The sequence below is a fragment of the Carcharhinus amblyrhynchos genome, chromosome 21 (genome assembly GCF_965287045.1).
Source record: "Carcharhinus amblyrhynchos chromosome 21, sCarAmb.v2.hapA, whole genome shotgun sequence".
In the NCBI taxonomy this organism is placed as follows: domain Eukaryota; kingdom Metazoa; phylum Chordata; class Chondrichthyes; order Carcharhiniformes; family Carcharhinidae; genus Carcharhinus; species Carcharhinus amblyrhynchos.
The window spans coordinates 51,170,549-51,194,837 of NC_137344.1; the positions used below are offsets into that span (position 1 = coordinate 51,170,549).

Below are 24,289 nucleotides of genomic sequence, written 5' to 3' on the forward strand. Positions count from 1 at the left end.
GATATACCCACCGCCCCCACCCAGTCCTCCCCTCTCCCCTGTGGCCCACTCCCCTCCCCCCTCAGCACTCAATGTTATATTTTGATTTGTAATACACCTGTGAAGTGCTTTGGAATGTTTTACAGAGTTATGGGTGTGTAAGAATACAAGTTGTTGGTGCAATTAGCCTGTGGAAAGATTTTTGATCTTGGGGCATCAATCTCTGGGAGGCAAACAAGAAAGTGGAGATGAGGCAGAAGATCAGACATGATCATATTGAATTTCGGAGAAGGCTCAATGGGCTGGAAACTTTATCCTCTGCTTCAGTTTGTTTGATTTGACCTATTATTGTTACATGTATTAACATACAGTGAAAAATATTGCTTCTTGCATGCTATACAGACAAAGCATACCATTCATAAAGAAGGAAACAGGAGTGTGCAAAATGTAGTGTTACAGTTGTAGCTAGGGTGTAGAGAAAGATCAAGTTAATGCAAGGTAAGTCCATTCAAAAGTTTGACAGTGGCAGGGAAGAAGCTGTTCTTGAGTCGGTTGATATGGTGGCATCAGACTTTTGTATCTTTTTCCCGATGGAAGAAGGTAGAAGAGAGACTGTCCGGGGTGTGTGGGGTCCTTAATTATGTCGGCTGCTTTGCCGAGGCATCGGGAAGTGTAGAAAGTCAATGTTTGGGAGGCTGGTTTGTGTGATGGATTGGGCTACATACACGACCTTTTGTAGTTCCTTGCGGTCTTGGACAGAGCAGGAGCCATACCAAGCTGTGATACAACCACAAATAATCTATGTTGCATCTGTAAAAGTTGGTGAGAGTTGTAACTGACATGCTAAATTTCCTTAGTCTTCTGAGAAAGTCACTTAACTATAGTGCTGGCATGGGGGAGCCAGGACAGGTTGTTGGTGATCTAGGTCCTAAAAACTTGAAGCTCTTGACCCTTTCTACTTCATCCCATTGATGTAGACAGGGGCATGTTCTCTTTACGCTTCCTGAAGTCGATGACAATCTCCTTCATTTTGTTGACATTGAACATAGAACATAGAACATTACAGCGCAGAACAGGCCCTTCGGCCCACGATGTTGCGCCGACCAGTTACAAAAACAATGACCCACTAGCCTATACCAATCCCTTTTCGTCCATAAACCTATCCAGAGATCTCTTAAACGCCCCCAAACTAGACGCATTTACAACTGCAGCAGGCAGGGCATTCCAATCCCTCACCACCCGCTGGGTAAAGAACCTACCCCTGACATCCGTCCTGTAGCTACCCCCCCTTAATTTAAAGCCATGCCCCCTCGTGCTAGCTTTCTCCATCCGAGGAAAAAGGCTATCACTATCCACCCTATCTAAACCTCTAATCATCTTATATGTTTCAATAAGATCCCCTCTTAGCCGCCTTCTTTCCAACGAAAACAACCCTAAATCCCTCAGTCTCTCCTCATAGGACCTCCCCACCATACCAGGCAACATCCTAGTAAACCTCCTCTGCACCCTCTCCAACGCCTCCACATCCTTCTTGTAATGCGGGGACCAGAACTGCACACAGTACTCCAAGTGCGGCCGCACTAGAGTAGTGTACAGTTGCAACATTACACTGCGACTCCTAAATTCAATCCCCCTACCAATAAACGCCAAGACACCGTACGCCTTCTTAACAACCTTATCTACTTGATTCCCAACTTTCAGGGATCTATGTACACACACACCTAGATCCCTCTGTTCATCCACACTATTCAAAGTCCTCCCGTTAGCCCTATACTCGACACATCTGTTGTTCCTACCAAAGTGAATTACCTCACACTTCTCCGCATTAAATTCCATCCGCCACCTCTCGGCCCAGCTCTGCAACCTATCTAAGTCTCCCTGCAGACTATGACACCCTTCCTCACAATCTACCACACCTCCAACTTTGGTGTCATCAGCAAATTTACTAATCCACCCAACTATACCCTCATCCAGATCATTAATAAAAATTACAAACAACAGTGGCCCCAAAACAGATCCCTGAGGCACACCACTCGTAACTGTACTCCATGATGAATATTTACCATCCACCACCACCCTCTGTCTCCTATCTGATAGCCAATTCCTGATCCAACTTCCTAGATTACCCACAATCCCATACATCTGCATTTTCTGCAGAAGCCTACCATGGTGAACCTTATCGAACGCCTTACTAAAATCCATGTATACCACGTCAACTGCCTTGCCCCCATCCACCTCTTTGGTCACCTTCTCAAAAAACTCAATAAGGTTAGTAAGGCACGACCTACCCGCTACAAAACCATGCTGACTATTTCTAATCAATTCATTACACTCCAAATAACTATAAATCCTATCCCTAATAATTTTTTCTAAAACCTTGCCCACAACAGAAGTAAGACTCACCGGTCTATAATTCCTGGCAAAGTCTCTGTTCCCCTTCTTAAACAATGGGACAACATTCGCTATCCTCCAATCCTCCGGGACTACACCAGAGACCAATGACGACCTGAAGATCTGAGCCAGAGGCTCTGCAATCACCTCTCTAGGAAGAAGTTATTGTTGCCGCACCAGTTTACCAGATTCTCTATCTCATTCCTGTACTTTGTCTTGTCATTGTTTGAGATCTGACCCACTATGGTGGTGTCGTCAGCAAACTTGAAAATCGAATTGGAGTTTTGTTCCTATGTTCCCAATCTCCCTCTCTCTGCTGTCCTAAACTGCTTACTATTACACTCAAATAAATGTCTATTTCCACTTAAGGCAACTCATTGTCTCTGTTCCATCAAGGATGTAGACAATCCCACATTCTCCCTTCCTGCTCCATGTCAATTTTCTTCAATCTCAAGTTTGTGTTCTCTCGTGCAAGAAAGAATTATCGAATCATCGAATGGTTACAGAAGGGAGGCCTTTCAGTCCATTATGTCTGTCAAGCTCTCTGCAATTCATCTACTCCCTCTTTCCCCACCTTTTTGTGTTGCCCTGCAATTTTTCTCTTGAGGTGACTATCCCTCATTGAACTAGTGAATCAGCTTCCACCATACTCAGATGGTATATTCCAGATCTGAACTCTCTCTGAAAAGCATTTTTCTTCATGATGCCATTGGCTCATTTGCCAGTCACCTTGCATTGGTTTCCTCTGGTTTGTAACCCTTCGGCCAAGGGGGAAAAATGTGTCTAGACCATTTATGATTTTTGAATGTCTCTATTAAATCTCCCCTCAACTTTCTCTAATGAGAACAACCCCAGCTTCTCCAATTTATTCACGTCATTGAAATTTCTCATCTCTCAATCCATGCTTGTAAATCTTTACTGCATGCACCCACTCAACGTTAAAGCTCTTTCAAGCCAATGAAGCACTTTTAAAATAGATTTCCTGTTGTAATGTTGACTGTTGACCAGCAGAAACAATCTTATCATTTACCCATCATCGTCGTTCATAATCCATCAGGCCAACTCTGCACCCACTGTCTTCTAATCTTCTAACCCAGAAGTGATCCCAAAGCAGCAGAATCTGAAATCTACCCCCTCACACCATCTTTCAGCCACATTTGCAGCTAAACTGTTTATTTTTTTAAGAATCCAACCTTTTTCATCGCATGGATCTCTTGGTTCCCCAAATTTCAGGTAATTTTTTACTGTCCCAGTTAGCTGAATTCCTGCATGGAGCACTCAGTAACACATGCATGGAATGAATTTTGGTTGCATTAAAAAGAAAGCTATTGTCCAGTTTATTATACTTCTCCCCTTGCCCTGCCCTCTACTGTTCTTACTGACTCCCTGATTCTAATAAAGATTATTCACTGATACAGTTCCACAGCCCTCTGGTAGTGAGAATGAGCAGATTATTCCACTGTGGGAGTGGCTCAGTGTGCCTGATTCCATCCTCTGCCCTTTGTAAATGTGCCTGACCCCCATATCCAATTAGAAGGTGCCCAGTAACCTGGTTAAATTAACCAGCCAATGGACTGCCTAGATATAATGGATCACTGAGTAGCAATCAAGAGGGACATAGCTTGTGCACACTCCTTCTTGAGCCCAGAACCATGCAGCGCTCGCGCCAAGGCCACAGCTCAGTTCAGACTGGCTCTTATTCTGAGAATTCGCCATCTCTGTTTCCTCCTTCTACTCCACTCACTCCATCTGGAAGTTGCTTATATTGCCTAATTAAAACTACCGGGTAGTGATCTAAGGCAAAATACTGACAGCATTAATTGAGTGTGTGTAGTCACACGTTACAGTGCTTGCAATCAGTGTTGGCAGTAGTGGTAGAGTAATTTGGAGAGGGTACAGAAAATATTTACCAGAATGTTGCCTGGTATGAGCTATGCGGAGAGGTTGAAGAAACTTTGTTTGTTCTCACTGGAACAACAGAGGTTGAGAGGCGACCTGATAGAAGCCTATAAGATTGAGGGGCATGGACAGAGTGGATAGTCAGAAACTTTTTCCCCACGGTGTAAGAGTCGATTACTAGAGGGCGTAGATTTAATGTATGAGGGACAAGATTTAAAGGAGATGTACAAGGCAAGTTTTTTACACAGAGGGTAGTGGATGCCTGGAACTCGTTGCCGGGGAGGTCGCGGAAGCAGGCACGATAATGAGTTTTAAGGGGCGTCTTAACAAATACATGAATAGGATGGGAATGGAGGGATATGGTCCCTAGAAGGGTAAGAGGTTTTAGTTCAGTCGGGCAGCATGGTTGGTGCAGACTTGGAGGGCCTGTTCCTGTGCTGTAATTTTCTTTGTTCTGGTGTCTGTGACAGATTTGTACCTCAGTTCTTGACAGCTGCCAATCTGTACAGTAACTCGAGAGGAAATGGGAACCTGCAACTTAGAAACCCAAAAAAAGGGATCTGCGGGTGTCATGAGAAACTACTTCCAACTACCTATCGGAGCATTTCCTTTGTAGTTAAATCTTTTCACGTGTGAAAATGATTCACTTGATTTGGGATTAATTTGTGTTGTTTTAAAGGAGTGGGTAGTAGATGTGTGACGGTTACAGAGATATGAGCGCAGCATATTTTTATGCACGAGGTTGCAGAGTTGTGTGAATGTGGGTTAAGTGGAGGATCCAAACTCTGAGGGGGTGCCGAGGTTAATCACTCGTGCATTCTGGAGATGGATCAACTGGTTCCCAGAGTCGAGAGATCCTGTTGATGTCTCCTGTTCCTATCAGTGCTCTGGGCACACTGAGCAGGGGTGGTTGCCCCAGTGTCTTATTGCTCAATCATTATTTAAAACTAAAACGGTGGCGCTGTGGTTAGCATAGTTGCTTCACAGTGCTAGGGCCCTGAGTTCAATTCCGGCCTTGGGTTACTGCATGGAGTTTGCACGTTCTTCCCATGCCTGCGTGAGTTTCCTCCAGGTATTCAGTTTCCTCCCACAGTTGAAAGGTGTGTAGATTAGCTATCCTAAATTGCCCCTTATGTCAGGGGAATAGCAGGATAAATATGTGGCATTACAGTGGTAGAGCCTGGGTGGGATTGTGGTTGGTGCAGGCTGGATGGGCCAAATGGTCACCACCTGCACTGTAGGGATTCTGTGAAAATGCTATTTATCACACTGCAGTCTTGCTGTAGATAAATTGGCTGCCAAAAACATTGCAATCATGACTGAACCTTAAATTTATTTAGTGTGTAAAGTGATTTGAGAGCCTGTGGTGGTGAAAGGTGCTAGATCAATGCAACATCTTCCTTCAGTGGTATGCATTTGTTTAAATCATGATTCTCAATAAAAGAATGTTAGGATTGCTGTGTACACCACTTGTTCATTCCCAGTAACTTGCTATGGGGAAAATTAGAGTGACAGCTGATTAAACTAATCAGCTCAGTAAATATAGCTTCACAAGAGGATTCTTCACAAGTTGTAAAATGTGTATTTTTAACCGCAGTGTTGTCATAGGCAGGAGGATCTTTTCAGTTGTAGCTTGTGCAGTTCCTGTTCTTATTGGACAGCCATTTAGATTGAGGAGCCTAGCTTTGTTTTGATGTCAGTGCTTCACAGTTAAGTTAATCAGTTGGTGGCACTGTTGTGTTACCCGTAATGCTCCGTGGATAAAGAATATATGTTAATTATACTGCACTGATTAATTCAGTGACAAGATTTTCCTTCTGGCTGGCCTCCCAGAGTAAGTAGGTGAGCTGTGACTAACCCTGGAGCAGTTACTGTTGGCACTGAGGATGATCATGCTCCCTGGTCCCCTTTGCTGTGGGGGAGATATTGACTGCACAGTGGGATGGAGGGATGAACTATGATGAACAATTTAAATAGACCAGGCCTTTATCTGGAATTTAGAAGAATGAGAAGTAATCTCATTCAAACATGAAATTCTTACAGGGTTCCACAGGGTAGATGCAGGAAGGATGGTTCCCCTGGCTGCTGTGTCGAGACCCAAGAGACCCAGAATAAGGGACAGGTCATTTAGGACAGAGAATGAATTTCTTCAGTGAAGAGGATGTGAATCTTTTTGGAATTGGTCCCAGAGGGTTGTGGAAGCTCAGTTGTTGAGATTGAGATTGAAAGTTTTCTACATATTAAAAATATTAAGGGATATGGATCCCTAGTGTCTAGGACACTATCCTGAGGGACTCCTGCAGAGACATCCCGAAGCTGTGATGACTGACCCTCCACAATCACAACCATCTTTCTATGTGCCAGGTATGACTCCAACCAGCAGAGAATTTGTCCCTGATACCCTTTGATTCCAGTTTCGCTGGGGCTCCTTGATGCCACACTCACTCGAATGCATCCTTGAAGTCAAAGGCTGTCACTCTCGCCTTCAGCTCTTTTGTCTGTCTTTTGAGCCAAGGCTGTAATGAGGTCGAGCTGAGTGACCCTGGCGAAACCCAAATTGGGTGTCACTGAGCAGGTGTTGCTTGACAGCGCCGTTGATGACCCCTTCCATCACTTTACTGCGATCGAGAGTAGACTGGGCGGTAATTGAGCAGGTTGGATTTATCCTGCTTTTTGTGTACAGGGCACACCTGGGCAATTTTCCACTTTGGGTTGATGCTACTGTTGTAACTGTGCTGAAAGAGCTTGTCTAGGGGAGCGGGAAGTTTTCAGTACTATTACTGGAATGTTATCGGAGTCCAGTGCCTATGCAGTATCCAATGCCTCCAACCGTTTCTTGATGTCACGTGCAGTGAATCGAATTGGCTGGAGACTGATGTCTGAGATACTGGGGACCACTGGAGGCTGAGAAGGATCATCCAGTCTGTACTTCTGGCTGAAGATTGCTACAAATATTTCAGTCTTATCTTTTGCACTGATGTGCTGGGCTTCGCTATCATTTAGGATGTGGATATTTGTGGAGCCTCCTCCCCCAGTGAGTTGTTTAATTGTCCTCCGCCATTCACAACTGGATGTGGAATGACTGCAGAACTTAGATCTGATCCGTCAGTTGTGAGATCATTTAGCTCTGTTATCACTTGCTGTTTTTGCTGTTTGGCATGCAGGTAGTCCTGTTTGGTAGCTTCAAGTTGACACCTCATTTTTAGATATGCCTGGTGCTGCTCCTCACATGCTGTCCTGCACTCCATTAAACCAAGGTTGATCCCCTGGCTTGATGGTAATGGTTGAGTGGGGTATGTGTCAGGCCACGAGATTACAGATTGTGCTGGAGTACAATTCTGCTCCTGTTGATGGACCACAGTCCTTCATGGATGCCCAGTCTTGAGTTGCTAGATCAGTTCGAAGTCTGTCCCATTTAGCACAGTGATAGTGCCACACAACACAATAGAGGTTATTTTCAATGTGAAGGCGGGACTTTACTTCCATAAGGACTGTGCGGTGGTCACTCTTACCGATACTGTCATGGACAGCAATATCTGCAGCCAGCAGATTGGTAAGGATGAGGTCAAGTATATTTTTTCCTCTTGTTGATTCCTTCACCACCTGCTGCTGATCCAATCTAGCAGTTATATTCTTTAGGACCTGACCAATTTGATCAATGGTGCTGCTGCTGAGCCACTCTTGGTGGTGGACATTGAAATCCCCCACCCAGAGTACATTTTACGTCCTTACCACCTTCAGTGCTTCCTCCATGTCCTTCAACAGGAAGGAATACTGATTCATCAGCTGAAGGAGGATGGTACATGGTAAGAGGCTTCCTTGTCCATGTTTAACCTGAAGCCATGAGACTTCGTGGAGTCCGGAGTTGATGATAAGGACTCTTAGAGCAACTCCCTCCTGACTGTATAGAGTGTGCCATCACCTCCGCTGGGTCTGTCCTGCCAGTGGGACGGGACATATCCAGGGATGGTAATGGTGGTGTCTGGGGTGTTATCTGTAAGATTTGATTCCAAGAGAATGACTGTCAGGCTGTTGCTTGACTAGTCTGTGAGACAACTCTCCCAATTTTGGCACTGGCTCCCAGATGTTAGTAAGGAGGACTTTGGGTCGACAGGCTCTTTATTGTTGTATTTTCCGGTGTACAGGTCAATGCCATGTGGTTTATTTTCTTTGAGACTTTGTAGCGATTGTTACAACTGAGTGGTTTGCTAAGCCATTTCAGAGAGCAGCTGAGAGTCAATCACATTGCTACGGCTCTGGAGTCACATGTAGGCCAGACCGGGTAAGGACGGCAGATTTCCTTCCCTAAAGGACATTGGGTTTTTCCAATAATCAATAATTGTTTCATGGTCATCAGTAGACTTTAATTCCATGTATTTTTTTTATTTATTGAATTCAAATTCCACCATCTGCCATGGCTGGTTTCGAACCCAGGTGCCCAGAACATTATCTGGGTTTCTGCGTTAATAGTCGAGCGATAATACCACGGGGCCATCGCCTCCCCTTATCTTTGCCTTAAAAACATTCAATGAGGTAGCCTTAACTGCTTCACTGGGCAGGGAATTCCACAGATTCACAACCTTTTGGATGAAGAAGTTCCATCTCAACTCTGCCCTAAATCTGCTCCCCCTTATTTTGAGGCTATGTCCCCTAGTTCTAGTTTCACCTGCCAGTGGAAGCAACCTCTCTGCTTCTATTGTATCTATTCCCTTCATAATTTTATGTTTCTCTAAGATCTCCCCTCATTCTTCTGAATTCCAATGAGTATAGCCCCAGTCTACTTAGTCTCTCCTCATTAGCCAACCCTCTCAACTCTGGAATCAATTGAATGAATCTCCTTTGTACCCCCTCCAGTGCCTTTCTGAAGTAAGGAGACCAAACTATACAAAGAACTCCAGGTATGGCCTCACCAGCATCTTATACAGCTCCCTGTTTTTAAACTCCGTCCCTCTAGCAATGAAGGACAAAATTCCATTTACCTTCTTAATTACCTGCTGCAAACCAACTTTTGAGATTATGCACAAGGGAAGTGTGATGGGGGCTTGATGGTGTGCTCGTGTGTTTGCTGACCTCTTTTCCTTCTAGGTGGTAATGATTGTGAATTGGAAGGTGCTGTCAAAGGAGTCTTGGCGAGTGCTGTTGTGTGTCCCATAGGTGTAATCGTCTTGCATTTCCAGTGCCTTCACCTGTCTGGACATTAAGTACTCCATTTGACTCTCTAAATCCCTTTACTTCCCCTTCTTCCTATTTAAATTGTTCTTTAAAACCTCAAGCTGCTGGCCACCTATCTCAATGCCTCCATTCTTAGCCAATTATTTTCTCTCAGCCGTGCCTCTGAAGCACTGGTGTGTTTTGCTATATTAAGATTGCAATATAAATATACTTAATTGTGATCATTTTGGTGAGAGGCATGTGAGTACCTGCACCTCCTAATGTGGCATTTACCACTGGACTGGGCACCAAATAACTTGTCCCTGTTTTTTTTTCCAGATGGTTCTTTGGGAAAATCTCCAGAGCAAAAGCAGAGGAGCTACTCAGCAAACAGAGGCACGATGGAGCTTTCCTGATCCGGGAAAGTGAAAGTGCACCTGGAGATTTCTCACTCTCAGTCAAGTGAGTATCAGCAGGTAGCAAAAGTCCAGGAAGAGAGTTCCCCCTTTTTCCCACGCTGTACTGGATGACACACTCATCTGCACAGTGCCTTCTAACAACTTGAACACTTGGCCCCTGTGTCTGCTTTGTGTCTCAATACCAATATATCTGAACATCTACCTCCATGCCATCTACCTGCCATACCCAGCCCAAAGCCACCTGACCTTGATCTTGAATTTACTGATTGAGCATCAACAGCTGTTTGTTTGAGATTTACAATTCTGAGGGAAGAAATCTCTCTCCATCTCAGTCCTAAATGGCAGGTCCCTTACCCTTAGACTATGCAACCAAGTTCTGGAATCTCCAACAGGGGAAATAGCCTCTTGGCATTGAGCCTCAAAATCTAATTTTATGCATTAATTCATAGCTGTGCAAAGAGGCAGCTGCTCTCATTCTGAGTGCTTATTGAATAAAGATGTGAAAATGGATTGGAGCATTTTCAGTGGGACTGGATTTGGGATTCTGCTCTCCTATCACACGCTGCTATCTGATTAAAGAGAGAATTTGGATTTACTTGGCAGAAGCAGTTAGGTTAAGCTGGGTATGGGACAATTCTGTGACAACACTTGAAAGAAGTGAAGTCTCCTTATTACTGCTTCTAAATATACCCTGCGGGTTTTCACCCTTAGGGTGGGTAACAGTTCCTTACGCACAGTGGGAAGCAGCCCAAGCCTAACAAAGCCCAATCCATCTCACAAACCAGCCTCCCATATCCATTGACTCTGTCTACACTTCTCACTGCTTCGGAAAAGCAGCCAACATAATTAAGGACCCCATGCACCCCAGACATTCTCTCTTCCACCTTCTACTGTCGGGGGGAAAACGATGCAAAAGTCTGACGACATGTGCCAACCAAGTCAATAACTTCTTCCTTGCTGCTGTCAGACTTTTGAATGGACCTACCTCGCATCAAATTGATCTTTCTCTACACCCTAGCTGTGACTGTAACACTACATTCTGCACTCTCTCCTTTCCTTCTCTATGCACAGTATGCTTTGTATAGCGCACGAGAAAGAATACATTTCACAGAATCCCAATACATGTGACAATAAATCAAATCAAATCCTGGGACACTCGGCTTTTCACAGGGACATGGTTTTGGAGTCATTGGCAAGAGGTACATGATGGATGAGACAGCCTCAGCCTGTCTGCGGAGAGCCAGCTTTCTGGGGCCAAAGATTTTTTTCATGTGTATGGAAGTGGGGCAAATACAATTGCCCTGATGTTTTGTCTTTCATTTCATTTTAAAAAGCTGAAGGTGTCCCTTCCTAACCAAACTCTCCCTCCCCCCAAATTTGAGCATTTGAATCATTCATAGTATTCTGCAGCTAAAACGGAACTCCCCCTGCAGAATCAGGAGTATTGCAGACTCAAATCTGCAAACTAACTACACAAATCGTAGGAATTTTAACCTTGTATTTCTGCAGACAAATCTGGGCATGTAGGTTTTGGGGTATTAGGCCTGCAGTTCCTAACTGCAGCTCACTGCTGCTCCCCAACTGTGAGAGCAGTACTGGCAGCTGTATGGCCTACAAGAAAATGTTTAAGTGCAGAATTTAGCTGAGATAAAAGTCCCAATAATAAGGGGATTGAACGATGAAACACAAGCTGGAGCAGCAGTGAAAAGAGCTACATTGGGCTCACGCTTCTTGGCTAAGGCTGATCAAACCCAGCAACTTCAAGGGAGTGGAGTGCCAACAGGCCAGATGAGGACAGTTGTGATGCTCCCCATGGTTAAGTAGCCTTGCAGCTGCCATCTCCTGTGTGAAGATTTGCTACTTGGCCTGGTACTGAAGGGTGGCCAGTCCATCTGGATGCAGCTATCCCTTTGAGAGAGGAGCAGAAAAGGACTAAAGGTCTGAATGTAGTTTACATTGTGAAATTACTGTGCTAAATGCCCTTTCTATGTTTGTTGCAGGTTTGGGAATGATGTGCAGCATTTTAAAGTACTGCGTGATGGAGCAGGGAAGTACTTCCTGTGGGTAGTAAAGTTTAACTCTCTGAATGAATTGGTGGACTATCACAGATCCACATCTGTGTCACGAAACCAACAGATCTTCCTGCGTGATATTGAACAGGTTCCACAGGTGAGAAAGCAACTGCACTGTCAGGGAAGGAAGCAAATTTTAAAGAGCTGGCTTTTCAATGCAGCTGTATGGGTCTGGTTGTAAATTTTCAGTTGACTTGTTTTCTAACAGAATGTTTCACAGCTTGGACTATTCCACAAACTTGGGTCAAGCTGTTTCAGCTTCCAACATTTCATCAATTTCATCGTGTCATTACCCCCTCTCCCCACAGTCCTGCCCTTAGCTTCAGCAGCTTGTCAATATTGACAATGGAATGGGCTCTTTGGTTAAGCTGGTGAGATGGGCAACTGTGTCTTCAATTGCCTAGTGTGGACTTTTGGCTCCTTAGGGTCAGACAGTCCCAAAAGCTGAGCATTATGAAGCTGGGAATTAAGAAGCTAAGATGGAGAAGGATTACACCAGACTTTGAGGTCAGACGTGTGGTTCAGTCATAAGAGCCCTCGTAATAGCTCACAGTTAGGGCAGCACGGTAGCACAGTGGTTAGCACTGCTGCTTCACAGGTCCTGGGTTCGATTCCCGGCTCAGGTCACTGTCTGTGTGGAGTTTGCACATTCTTCTCGTGTCTGCATGGGTTTCCTCCGGGTGCTCCGGTTTCCTCCCACAGTCCAAAGATGTGCGGGTTAAGCTGATTGGCTGTGCTAAGAAATTGCCCCTTAGTGTCCAAGGATGTGTAGGTTAGAGGGATTAGTGGGTATAATATGTAGGGATATGGGGGTGGGGCCTGGTGGGATTGTGTTTGGTGCAGACTCGATGGGCCGAGGGGCCTCTTTCTGCACTGTAGGGTTCTATGATTCTAGTTGCAGCTTACAAACAATAACCACTGCAATAATGGGCTCAGAGCGACAATTGCAGCCACAAAACATCATTCGCCTATCTAATGAGCTTTCCTGCTGTCCTCACAGTTGTAACAAAAATATTTCTAAGGTACATAGCCAATCCACCCAGGAAAATTGTAATGTTTTACCTTTCAGCGGAAAAGGAGTAAAATGTGAGGAATTTTTTTTATCAAAGTGGAGATTATCATACCCTCAATGTACTGAATGGAGGCTGAAATGAAATCCTGAACACTTATACACTAGCTTCTGTTCCTGGGATAGTTAAAACAAGGATTTTGAAGTGAGATTTAGGATATGTCTGACTTAGAGAAGAGGATGAGGAAATGTAATGCAATTATTTTAACATTTCATTCTTGTGTTCAAATCCATCCCTAACTCTGTCAGCTCCTCCAGACCTCAAATCCAATGCAATCTCCCCCACTTCTGGCCTCTTGGACAATCCCCTATTTTAATCTTCCACCATTGGCAGCATGCCTGGGACCTAAGCTCAGGAATTTTATCCCTAAACCACTTTGTATCCCTTCCTCCATTAAGACAGTTTTCATCTCTGATACCTGGCTTTAGATCCAGTCCAGGCTTTGAGTACTACATGCAATTGGTTTTGGCACTCCCAATTCGGTGCGCAAGGGATAACTGGTGAGAAATGCAAACTGTTACATTGGCCCAGTAGGGAGCATACTTCTGAGTACTTCTAAAATACATGGATGAGACCAGGGAAATCCTTGCTGTACCTAACCTGAGAGCATTTGATGGAACAGTTTATACAGGGAGCTGTACCTGCGCTGCAAGTGTTTGACCTAACATTGTCAATGTGGAGTCATTGGGTATTATGGAGGGAGCTTTTATAGCCAATCAGTGTTGTACCAGCCCCAGAATTGTTGAATGGAATTTGTAGAAGGAGTTTTAATCTACATCTAATCCATGCTGTGCCTATCCTGGAAGTATTTATTGCTAACATCTCTTTCTATTTTGAACACAATAATGCATTGTGAAAAGGAATTCCTTTCCCAAGTGACTGCAAGGATTTGTATCTGCTTTTCTCTCCCCAGTAACTACCAACTGAAAGCAACTGGTTTCAACAGAAGTCATTCTGGAAGGGTTTGGAAGCACAGTGTATTGTGCACTAGAGAGTGGAATAGCAAGGTGGTTGAGCCTGGTATCTGCAAGGCTCTTGACAGAAGTTTGGCCCCTTTGACTTTGTTTGCTGTGGGTCCCAGTGGCCCACAAGAGAAGTGGGGATCTCAAATCACAGAATTGGGTGCAAAAGTAACTCACTGAGGCACAACTTTTCCTTCTCAGCATACCTGAGATAGCTGCCTGGGCTGAAACACATCCTGCCTAACCATCTGGTTAACTGTGTCTCTGTTTCTAACAGCAACCCACGTACGTGCAGGCACTCTTCGACTTTGATCCCCAGGAGGAAGGTGAACTCGGATTCCGTCGCGGTGACTTCATCCAGGTTCTCGACAACTCAGACCCCAATTGGTGGAAGGGCAGTTGCCACGGGCAGTCGGGCATGTTTCCTCGCAATTACGTCACCCCAGTCAACAGGAACATCTGATGGACAGCAGTGTTAACACCTGAAAACAGTCGCGGCTCCTCCGTGAACTCCGCAGTCTGTGTGGAACTTCAAACTAGAGCGCCAAAACCAATTCTATGGGAAGGGGAACAGAAAATGAGTGGTTTCACCACTCGGTTTCTGGAGCTGCTTCTCCCAACCCAACCCCTCTTCTTCTCTCCCCCTGTCAGTCTGTGCATGGGTTATAATTCCATTTCTTTTATCCTGTTGTAGAATTTAAATGATTTTTTTTCTATGCAAATATTGGATAATCTTATCAGAGATGTAACACAGACTAGAGATTAGTAACAGTCCTTGCCTTGGGGTCTTTTTAAAAGGAAAAAAAATCATTCTCGGCCTTGTGTGTTTCAGACTCAGAATTCCTGCTTTATTTTTCTCCTCTCTTGTTTTGTATAAATTATGTTAATTTAGCTTGTCCTTGGAAATAAACCTAAAGTTTCCTTTAGCAGCTAGCAGCTATAGGAATCATGTATAAATTGTCAAGATGACTTGTAATTTTACAGAATAACTTGAGGGCTTTTATCAGCAGCATGTTCTAGGAGCTTATACTGAAGGTTGGGTTCTTATGGTCTAAAAGGTGTGTGGCTGAGCACTTTCTGAATTTTCTCTTCATAGTGCCTTTTAATTTTCTGTTTGTTTTTGTTCGATACCAGTGCAGACCCTGGCTGGTAACTTATCTCCAATTCACCTCGCTAGATGTGAGCTGTGGTTAGTTCAGAGATGGGCATTCACACTGAGGAACCACTGGACATCTATCCCATGCTGGGTGATAGGATTTGAATGTCAGATTGGACAAGGAGAATCCAGAGCTGGTTTTTGTATTCTGTGCTCGTTTGCTGCCAGGCGGCCCTCTGTCCTCTTTGTTTCCTCTTGCAAATTAGGGCTGTGAGTGATAGAACCGCTCTTGTGGATTAACTCTGTGTCAGGGATGTGCTTGTGAGTCAAATCCTTGGTAGCACTGAAACAGGGCTGTGTAAGTGCATCCTGAAGGCAGCTATGGGGATGACTCCTCAGCCTCTCACTGAATTCCTGTTGTGTGTTCTCGCTGTGGCCCCGTTTGCGATGCTGAGGCCCGGTAACCAGTACTCTTTTCTCCATTATCAGTCACGTTCTCGCAGTTTTTTTTAAACTCGGTCCAGCCAGATATATATTGATATGAAGCAGCAGTGAGATGCTGTTACATGCGTTGTTTCACCCTGCACACCCTGGAACATGAGTTTGATTTTTATTTTGAACTGAACATTATCTGATGACATAACTGAGATATATTCTAATTAGTGAAACATGTTTAAGGCAATCCGCTGCTTTTCCTAAACGACCACCACCACCCCTGCCCCCCCTCCCGGGCCTACGTTGCTGGTTTCTATCACAACTGAGCACTCTAATAATTAATCCATTTCTTTGGCTTTTTTGCTTTAACTGAAAGTGGGCCCATGCCTCTCTGACAGATCATGCAGGTTATAGTTGGAACTGAATCAAGATGACAAGTTGTTGCTGTTCAGGCCTGGTCAGTTGCTGTAGTTCCGTGGATACAATGTCTTTTACCACTGCTTGCAATGGTGACCCCAGCCCAGTTACTCTTTGCCAAAGGCACTGTGATTTGCAATCGTGCTGTTCTGGGGCCTTGGATGTTCTTGACTGTCTGCACAATTCACTTCCGCTGTCCAGGTAGTGCGGTGTCCAAGCTTCATCACACCAATGACCACAGATTCAGGATGCCAGCAACCACCCAGCATCTGATTCAAGCAGCCTCGCAATTGCCAACTGGGTGAATGCCTGGCAGCAGAGGAGTATCTTGCCGTAGTTGAGTGGTGGGGTGGAGTGATGGCCAGGAGAATTGGGCAATTCATTCGTTTAACATGTTTCAGCCAAATGCCTGTGTTGGCAATGGATGACGTGGAGATGCCAGCATTGGACTGGGGTAAATACTGTAAGAAGTCTCACAACACCAGGTTCAAGTCCAACAGGTTTATTTGGTAGTAAACGCCACTAGCTTTCAGAACAGTGTTTACGACCAAATAAACCTTTTGGCAATGGATCACACGGACTGGTGTCAAGCTTTCAACATGAGATGTGCAAGAAATATGAATAGAAAGATCAGGATTGGAGGATAGATCAGTACCAGAATGTTTCAGCCCAGAGAAAAGGCATTGGCCAGAGTTGTGATTCAGTACAAGTCTGGCACCACTACTGAAAATATCCACTGAATAAGAAACAGGTGGAAGTTAGTACCTATAGGGTACAGCTATGGCCCTTCAGCCCATCCAGATAGGATTATTAATGGTAAATGCATCTCCACACCTACAGGGTGGTGATTGATATCTGAAGTCTTCAGATCAAGAAGCTAATGATGGTGACAGATTCCTCAGAACCTTCTGCAGATGGTTAACAATTCACAGTGCCAAGAGGCTAACAGAATTCACCAAAGGCAGTGAGGGCTGGATGCTCATTGACACTGACCTCAAAGCAAGATTGGTGGTAATGAAAGCCAACTTCCCATCCATGTCCTGGTATAATATAATGTAGGTTCCTGTGTGGTTAACTGTTGTATATGTTGCTTGTCACTCCTGTAAACAATGTCGTTTGTTGACATTGGTATGTAATGAATTGCAGATTGTCTGTTTATTGCAGTTCAATTTTTGTTTGGTTTTGCTGATGTGCCCTACTAGAAACAGCATGTATGGGCATGGGCAAGAAGACACCTGGCTGAGCACCTGCCTGGTCTCTTGCTTGTGTGCATACATGTGGTCAGCATATTACTTATTCTTGAAGGGAGGTGGCGATTGCTGTATTATTCAGCAGGGAATTGGGAGCGGACATGATACCATATCTCTCGTTTCTCAAACATAATTTGTGGAAGCACAGACAATAGTTGGCATTGTTTATAGTGGTGGTGAGTGGGACTGAAACCACTGGTCGAGTCCTGGGTGATTTAGTCTGAGCACCAGTGTTGTGATATGCTTGGACCTGACTAATAACAGCTGTGCATTAAATCCATGAAGTGGGTCCATTATTCTGTCTTTTCACTTGGGGAATTGGGTTCAGATTGCCCTGAACTGATCCTAAAAGGATGTAAAGTCGCAACAGACTTTGGGCAATGTGACTTAATACAGAAAATTATCCATGAAACATCCTCACAATCCAATGCTGCATCTGGTATGGCTATCTGAGAGTGATTAATGCCGGCACTGTGTGTTTATAATAGCAAGCATTTTGTTCCCCAGCCTGTAACTTGAAATGGGTTTTACCAAGCATTCTAACCAATGGTGGAAGTACAAACACTGATGTCAAACAGAGTTCTGTGCATGTGAATATTTAATTTTTTAGCTGCCTGAACTTTGTCCAACGCAACATTCAACACTCTGGTCTTGGTTAGTGGAGTCTGCTTCAAATATCCAGGGAGAAGAAAAAATGCTCATCAGTCAATATACTTCAATATTGCATAAAGCACTTTGTGTGATCTAAACTCTTCCCTTCAAATCCAGCAAATTGGCTGTGTTCCTGGTGTCCCCACCAATACTGTATCCCAGTGTTATACAGCGATAGATTCTCGCAACATTTGGTAAGATACGCTTACTGCCGGTCACAGTTTGTGGAGTGGGAAAAGTTTGGGATAGAAAACAGCAGAGACAGATGGTTGACTGATTGTCGCACTGAAGAACTGTATGAGGAGGAGGGTGAATGCTTGGAGCTGCCCTACCAACTAGTCAGACATCTGATCACTGGCTGGGGAGCCAGCCATCCTTTGGAGTCAGGGTTCAGGCAGTACTGGCTGCCAGGAGGTTTGACTACACTGCAGTTTGTTCAGAAATGGTGTTTTGGTTCTTGGAGTCCAGTTTTCATTTGTTTAAGTTCTGCCTTACACAGAGAAAATGCTTAGAAATGATGAGATGAGCGAGTTTGAGCTTTCCTCTGCACACTGTCACCTAATCTATTGAACTGTGTGGAAGAGTGTTTGGCACCTGGACCATTTGATTGTTTACTTTTTTGAATTGGTGTATATCATAAGCCTTGCAGACATTTCATGTATATATTAAAAAATCAATGTTAAAATGGAAAGGCCTGTGTACTTATCCCTTGATTCTCAATGCATTTGGTAGGTAGACATTAACTGTGAATAATAAAATGCTGTGTATTCTTCATGAAGTAATGTGACTGTTTCTTTTGGTATTTTTTACTCCTCTTCTTCACCACCTTCGACCACAAAGATTCACTCCTATTATTAGTATGCAGTGGCAAGCAGTGTGCACCATCTACAGATGCACCACAACAACTTGCTAAAGCTTCTCCATCAGCATCTTTCAAAACTATATCAAAAAGGACAAAGGCAGCAGACACTTGAACATTACCACCTTCAATTTTTCTTCCGGTCACGTGCCTTTCTGACTTTGAAGGATTGGTGATAAAATTCAATGTTGCTGTCAACATCCTGGAACTCCCCAACAGCACGGTGGGAGAACTGACACCATATCCACTGCAGCATTCTGACGAGGGAACCTCAGTGGCACTGAGGGATAGGCAATAAATGCTGGTTTTGACATCCAAGTACAAATAAAGTAAAATTTTGTGCCTCCGTCCTTCTACACTGTCTTCAGGAAGGAAAAAGGTCATTAAGCTGGACTCAGTATTGTAATATGTTTGTTAATGAATTCCTATCTGAATGTTGATGTGATTGAAACGGGTTTCTTTGATTTTTGGATCAATGTGTTTGAGCAATGTTCCAGTTAGACGGTCTTAGAGTTGTGCCTGCTAAAGAAAAGCTAGGGAACTTTAGGTAAGAGATTCAGCAATGTGTAAATCGGCTTATTTTGTTTCTTTGTGCCTCAGGATAGGGACACAATGTTAGCTTTGAACCTCATATAACTGTAGGGAGGCCAGTGTTTGGGGGGGGGGGGGGGCAGGTGGTCTGCTCGGGAGGCGGGGGACTATCATCATTACTAGGGGTTGGGGGAGGCTAGAGATTGTGGTGTTCAGGGATGGAGGGGGAGGGAATCATCACCGCTGTGGGGGGGCTAGAGATTGTGGTGCTCCGGGAAGAGGGTGGGGGGGCTGGAGATTGTGGTGTTCTGGGATGGAGGGGGAGGGAATCATCACCGCTAGGGTGGGGGGAGGCTAGAGATTGTGGTGCTCCAGGATTGTGTCGGGGTGGGGGGACTGGCCCGAGAATGCTTGTGTGGGCCGTGAGGGGCAGTAGTGCAAGGGTCCCAGGCGCTGGCCAGCAAATGGAAGGCTGACAGATCGGGGCCACCAGAGACTGGTGTGAATAGGCCCCGTCCCCGAGCTTTTAATGGTATTCACGATTGTGTCCTCTGCAGTGCACAGTGAGAGAGTAAGTCTTCACGACCGCTGGAAAAACAGCCATGATTTACACCACTCTTCCCGCCTGTTCTGCACTTAGAATATTTTTGGGAGAATTGGGCCCCATATTTCTGTAAGGAATGTGGGCAAGCAAAGAGTCTAATGAACAATGATTTGATTGACAATCCAAACTAATGAACCTACAACAAATTGTACTCTAAACTAAGCTATTGTAGAGGGACATAGGGAAGGAATTCTGTAATCTGCTTGCAAAAGGAATATAAAATAGGTGCAAAAACAGGAAATGCTGGAAATCTGACAGCAAATATGGAGAGAGAACAGCCAACGTTTCGAGTCTTTGAAGGGTCATCCAGACTCAATACATTAGCTTTATTCCCCCTCCACTGACGCTGTCAGGCCTGCCCAGCATTCTGTTTCAGATTCCAGAACTGGTAGTAATTTGTTTTCATACAAAATAGGTGTCTGAAGTGAGACCTCTAAATTTGCGACTGTCTGATTAGTCCGCTAAATTTTGTGTTCGACTAGCGGATGTTTGAATTCCCTGGTAAACTTGCAGAGGTGTGCTGGAGGTGGTGTTGTTAAATGTCTTGTTTGATTACTGTCAATAAGTAAACAAAGCCTAATTACCCACTGCTGAATCTAAACTTCCCTGCTTTATGTATTGTGGATGTTAGCGTTAATGATGTGGAGATGCTGGCGTTGGACTGGGATGGGCTCAGCAGGAAGTCTCGAGGCCAGGTTTATTTAGAATCACAAGCTTTCGGAGTGCTGCTGCTTCAAGAGGTGAGTGGAAGGGAGGTTTCACAAACACAGCATATACAGACAAATCCACAATTGCAAGATAATGATTGGAATGCGAGTCTTTCCAGGTACAAACAGTGTGAGTAGAGAGAGGGATAATTACAGGTTAAAGTGATGTGAATTGTCTCAAGCCAGGACAGTTGGTAAGATTTTGCAAGTCCTGAAGGTCATTGAAGCATGACGCAATACCATCCATGCATTCAAGACCAACCTCAACAGTCATCAAACTGGCAAAGGAAGGGCCACTGTCATACTGAGCAGAATGGATTACTGCATAAGTGTACCGAGAACTGAACAGGGACACTGCAGATCTGACCAAAGAACACACCCGCCAAGTCAGTAGACTGATCAGTGCTCTCATCCCACATTCTTCCTGCGTTGTTGATCTTTACTGCCTTCCGAAGATGCACAAGGCCAACGCAACAGACACCTACAGATACTGAAAGATACACTCGTAAGAACAGGATATGGCGCTTAACTCATCTGATGTGCCACTTTTCTCTCTATCCCCCCCCCCCCAACTCTTTCCCACCTACTTTATTTCCCTTCCCTCTTCCCCTTTTCTACATTCTACCTCTGTCCATTCTCCTCCACCCACACACACAGACCACTTTAGAAGACAAACATGGGACACAACTGACAGAGTACACTTCGTCATCTAGTACTTTCTCAGCGGAGAAGCTACAACATCTCCGGAGCCTTCAACATGTCATTGATGAAGACGAACATCTCACCAGGGCCATCCCCACACGTCTGCTTGCCTTCAAACAATCACAACCTCAAACAGAAATTGTTTGCAGCAAACTACCCAGCCTTCAGGAGAATCGTGATCATGACATGACACAACTCTGCCACAGCAACTGCTGCAAGATGTGCCAGATCATCAATACCGATACCATCATCTGACATGTGAACACCATCCACCAGGTACACAGTACATACTCATGCAACTCAGCCAACATTGTCTACTTAATATGCTACAGAAAAGGATGTCCCGGGGTATAGTACATCAGCGAGACCATGTAGACGCTATGACGATGGATGAATGGACAGCTCGCGACAATTAGCAGGCAGGAGTGTTCCATTCCAGTTGGGGAAAATTCAGCAGTCAAGAACATTCAGCCTCTGATTTTCGGGTAAGCGTTCTCCAAGGTGGCCTTCAAGACGTACAACATTGCAGAATCGGTGAGCAGAAACTGATAGCCAAGTTCTGCATGCATTAGCTTGGCCTCAACCGGAATCTTGGGTTCATGTTACACTGTCTGTAAGCCATTTGGCTTAAGCTTGCAAAATCCTACTAACTGCCCTGGCTTGAGATCTCTTTTAACCTGGAATTATCCCTCTCTCCAATCACACTGTCTTTACCTGTAAAGATTTGATTACCTGAAAAGACTCTCATTCCAAGCATTAGCTTGTAATTGAGTCTGTGTTTACATATGCCCTGTTTGTGGACCTAACTCTCCACTCGCCTGATGAAGGGGCAGCATTCTGAAAGCGGATTCAACTTCAGGTGATTTGCTCTACCGCACCTCGGTCCCCTTTTGTTTTCATTCTAATTTATTGAAGTTTTTACTGTTCTCTACCTTTTTCATTTTCTTTATTGTCTTCACTTTTTCCCCTCAACTTTATCTCCTTTTCTACATTCTACCTATGTACATTCTCCTCCACATACACACCCCCCACAAACACACACACCACCCCCCCCCCCCCAAACACACACACACACACACACATACCCACACACTCTCTGCCCCACTAACATCTTCATCTGTCACGGTTTACAATTTCTCAGCCATTTGGCCATTCACACACTCTATTCTGTCTGTGGACAGCTATTAGCAGCCTTTTCCCCTGGTTTCTGTCACTATGACTCATTTTTCATTCCTCTCCCTACAGTATAAAATCTCCTTTTTCTGCCTTTTAGCTTTGACAAAGGGTCAGCTCTTTTCTGTCCTTACAGATGTTGCCAGACCTGCTGAGATTTTCCAGCATTTTCCCTTTTGGTCCCAGTCCCTTTAACAGTTGGCACATTCAGGAAAGGGAGCCTAGTGTGGTTGTGCTACAGAACAATTTAAAGATATTGACTTAATCTCAGGTGGGCGAGGGAGCCTTCTGACTGCTATCAACTTTGAACAAGAGAACAAGATCTGGACATGGCAGAATGAAAAGCTAGGTGAGGGTTTAGAAAGACTTTGAAAGTCAAGGATGACCATTTGTGCTGGACGCAGAAGTGCCTTCAGTGAGGGGATCTCTGGCCTTGAGAGTTATTTACAACTTGTCAGATTTTCATCAAGCAGAACAATTTTCAATTGGGTGAGGGGTGGAAATCCATTTGAGAGATTTTGGGGTTGAAGTAGAAATGTGTATTGACTGTTCTCCATCCCCCCGCACTCTGTGCCATTACCATCCCCTCTGTGTTCAATGTTCAGCTGAAAACCTCAACATCAGAAATTAAAATAGTTGTCAAGAGAAAGTAGCATAGATAAAAGGCAGTGGGTTTCAACTGTTTTTGATGTGGTGTTGATGAGAAAGGATACTGACATTTATGGAGCCTACACATTTAAACCTGTTCTTAACTTTTCCAGTGTACAGATGTTGACTTTTCTGTAAACCTTAGTTTGGTTAATTTAACCAGTTGACTGTTTATCCCTCTAGTTTAGTTTAATTGTGAAAGCTAACTTTTCTTTCCATTATATTCAATGTTTAGTGTTAAAGTAGAATCAGTTACAGCACAGAAGGTAGCCATTGTGTCTGTGCTGGTTCTCTGAAGGAGCAATTTCACCGAGTTACTCCACCTCTCTGTAACCCTGCACATTCCTCCTGTTCAGATGATCCAATTCCCTCCCACCACCACCCGCCCCCCACCCCACACCTCAATTTAACCTGCCTCTGACACACTGAGGCACTGCATTGCATTATCACTGTTGTTGTGCAGAGACGTGGACCTGGGTTGGATCTCTGACTTGGGTCGGTGTCTGTGGGAGTTTGCACATTCTCCCCGTGCTTGCATGGGTTTTCTCCGGGTGCTCCGGTTTCCTCCCACACCCCAAAAACATGCTTTTAGGCTGATTGGTGTTAACAAACTGTCCCTAAATTAGACCCCCCCTTAATCTGGCGTAGAGAAAAGTCATAAGTGGAAGGAGGTAGATGAGGCACTCACTGTTAAAATGGCGGCGCAAGCTTGTTGGGCGAAGGACCTGTTTCCTGTGCTGTGTTGTTCTTTGTTCTTTATTCCACATCCTAGCAATTTGCACGTCAAAGTTTCTCCTGTCACCATTGCTGTTTTTGTCAAATAAATTCCTCTGATTTTCAACCCTTCACCAATGGGGACAAGATTCTCCCTGTCTGCTCTGTCCACAACACTCATGATTTCAAATACCTCTATAAATTTCTCCTTGTGAGACACTGATATCCAAAGAGTTTTATTATCTAACCTATCCCCACTTGCAAACTTAACTTGAAGAGATTTGGTTGATGAAGCAACTAAGGACATTCCCAGAGGACCTCTAGCAATGTCTTGGTGTTGAGATGATTGATCTCCAAACAATCACGAACATCCTTCTCTGGGTTAAGTATAACTCCAACCAGCAGAGTTCTTTCCCAGCCCCAGTTGGACTTCACTTTCACTGGAGCTCCTTGTTGTCAGAGGCAGTCAATTTTGGAACTTGGCTCCTCTGTGGTTTAACCAAGTAATGAGGTCAGGAATTGAATGGCCCTGGTGGAACCTGAATTGAAGAGGTTATTG

The 24,289-nt window shown here is 44.5% G+C and overlaps 1 protein-coding gene across 1 annotated transcript in view; it reads left to right on the plus strand.

The window, feature by feature from the left end:
• The window catches only part of LOC145356432 (growth factor receptor-bound protein 2), a 165,894-nt gene extending 147,324 nt beyond the window's left edge, over positions 1-18,570 (plus strand). Inside the window, exons 3-5 of the mRNA XM_080209154.1 lie at positions 9,760-9,882; positions 11,840-12,008; positions 14,221-18,570. Of these exons, the coding sequence (XP_080065280.1) occupies positions 9,760-9,882; positions 11,840-12,008; positions 14,221-14,406 (478 nt within the window). The 3' untranslated portion in view covers positions 14,407-18,570. The remainder of the gene's footprint in view (positions 1-9,759; positions 9,883-11,839; positions 12,009-14,220) is intronic.
• The last annotated feature ends 5,719 nt before the right edge of the window (positions 18,571-24,289 follow it).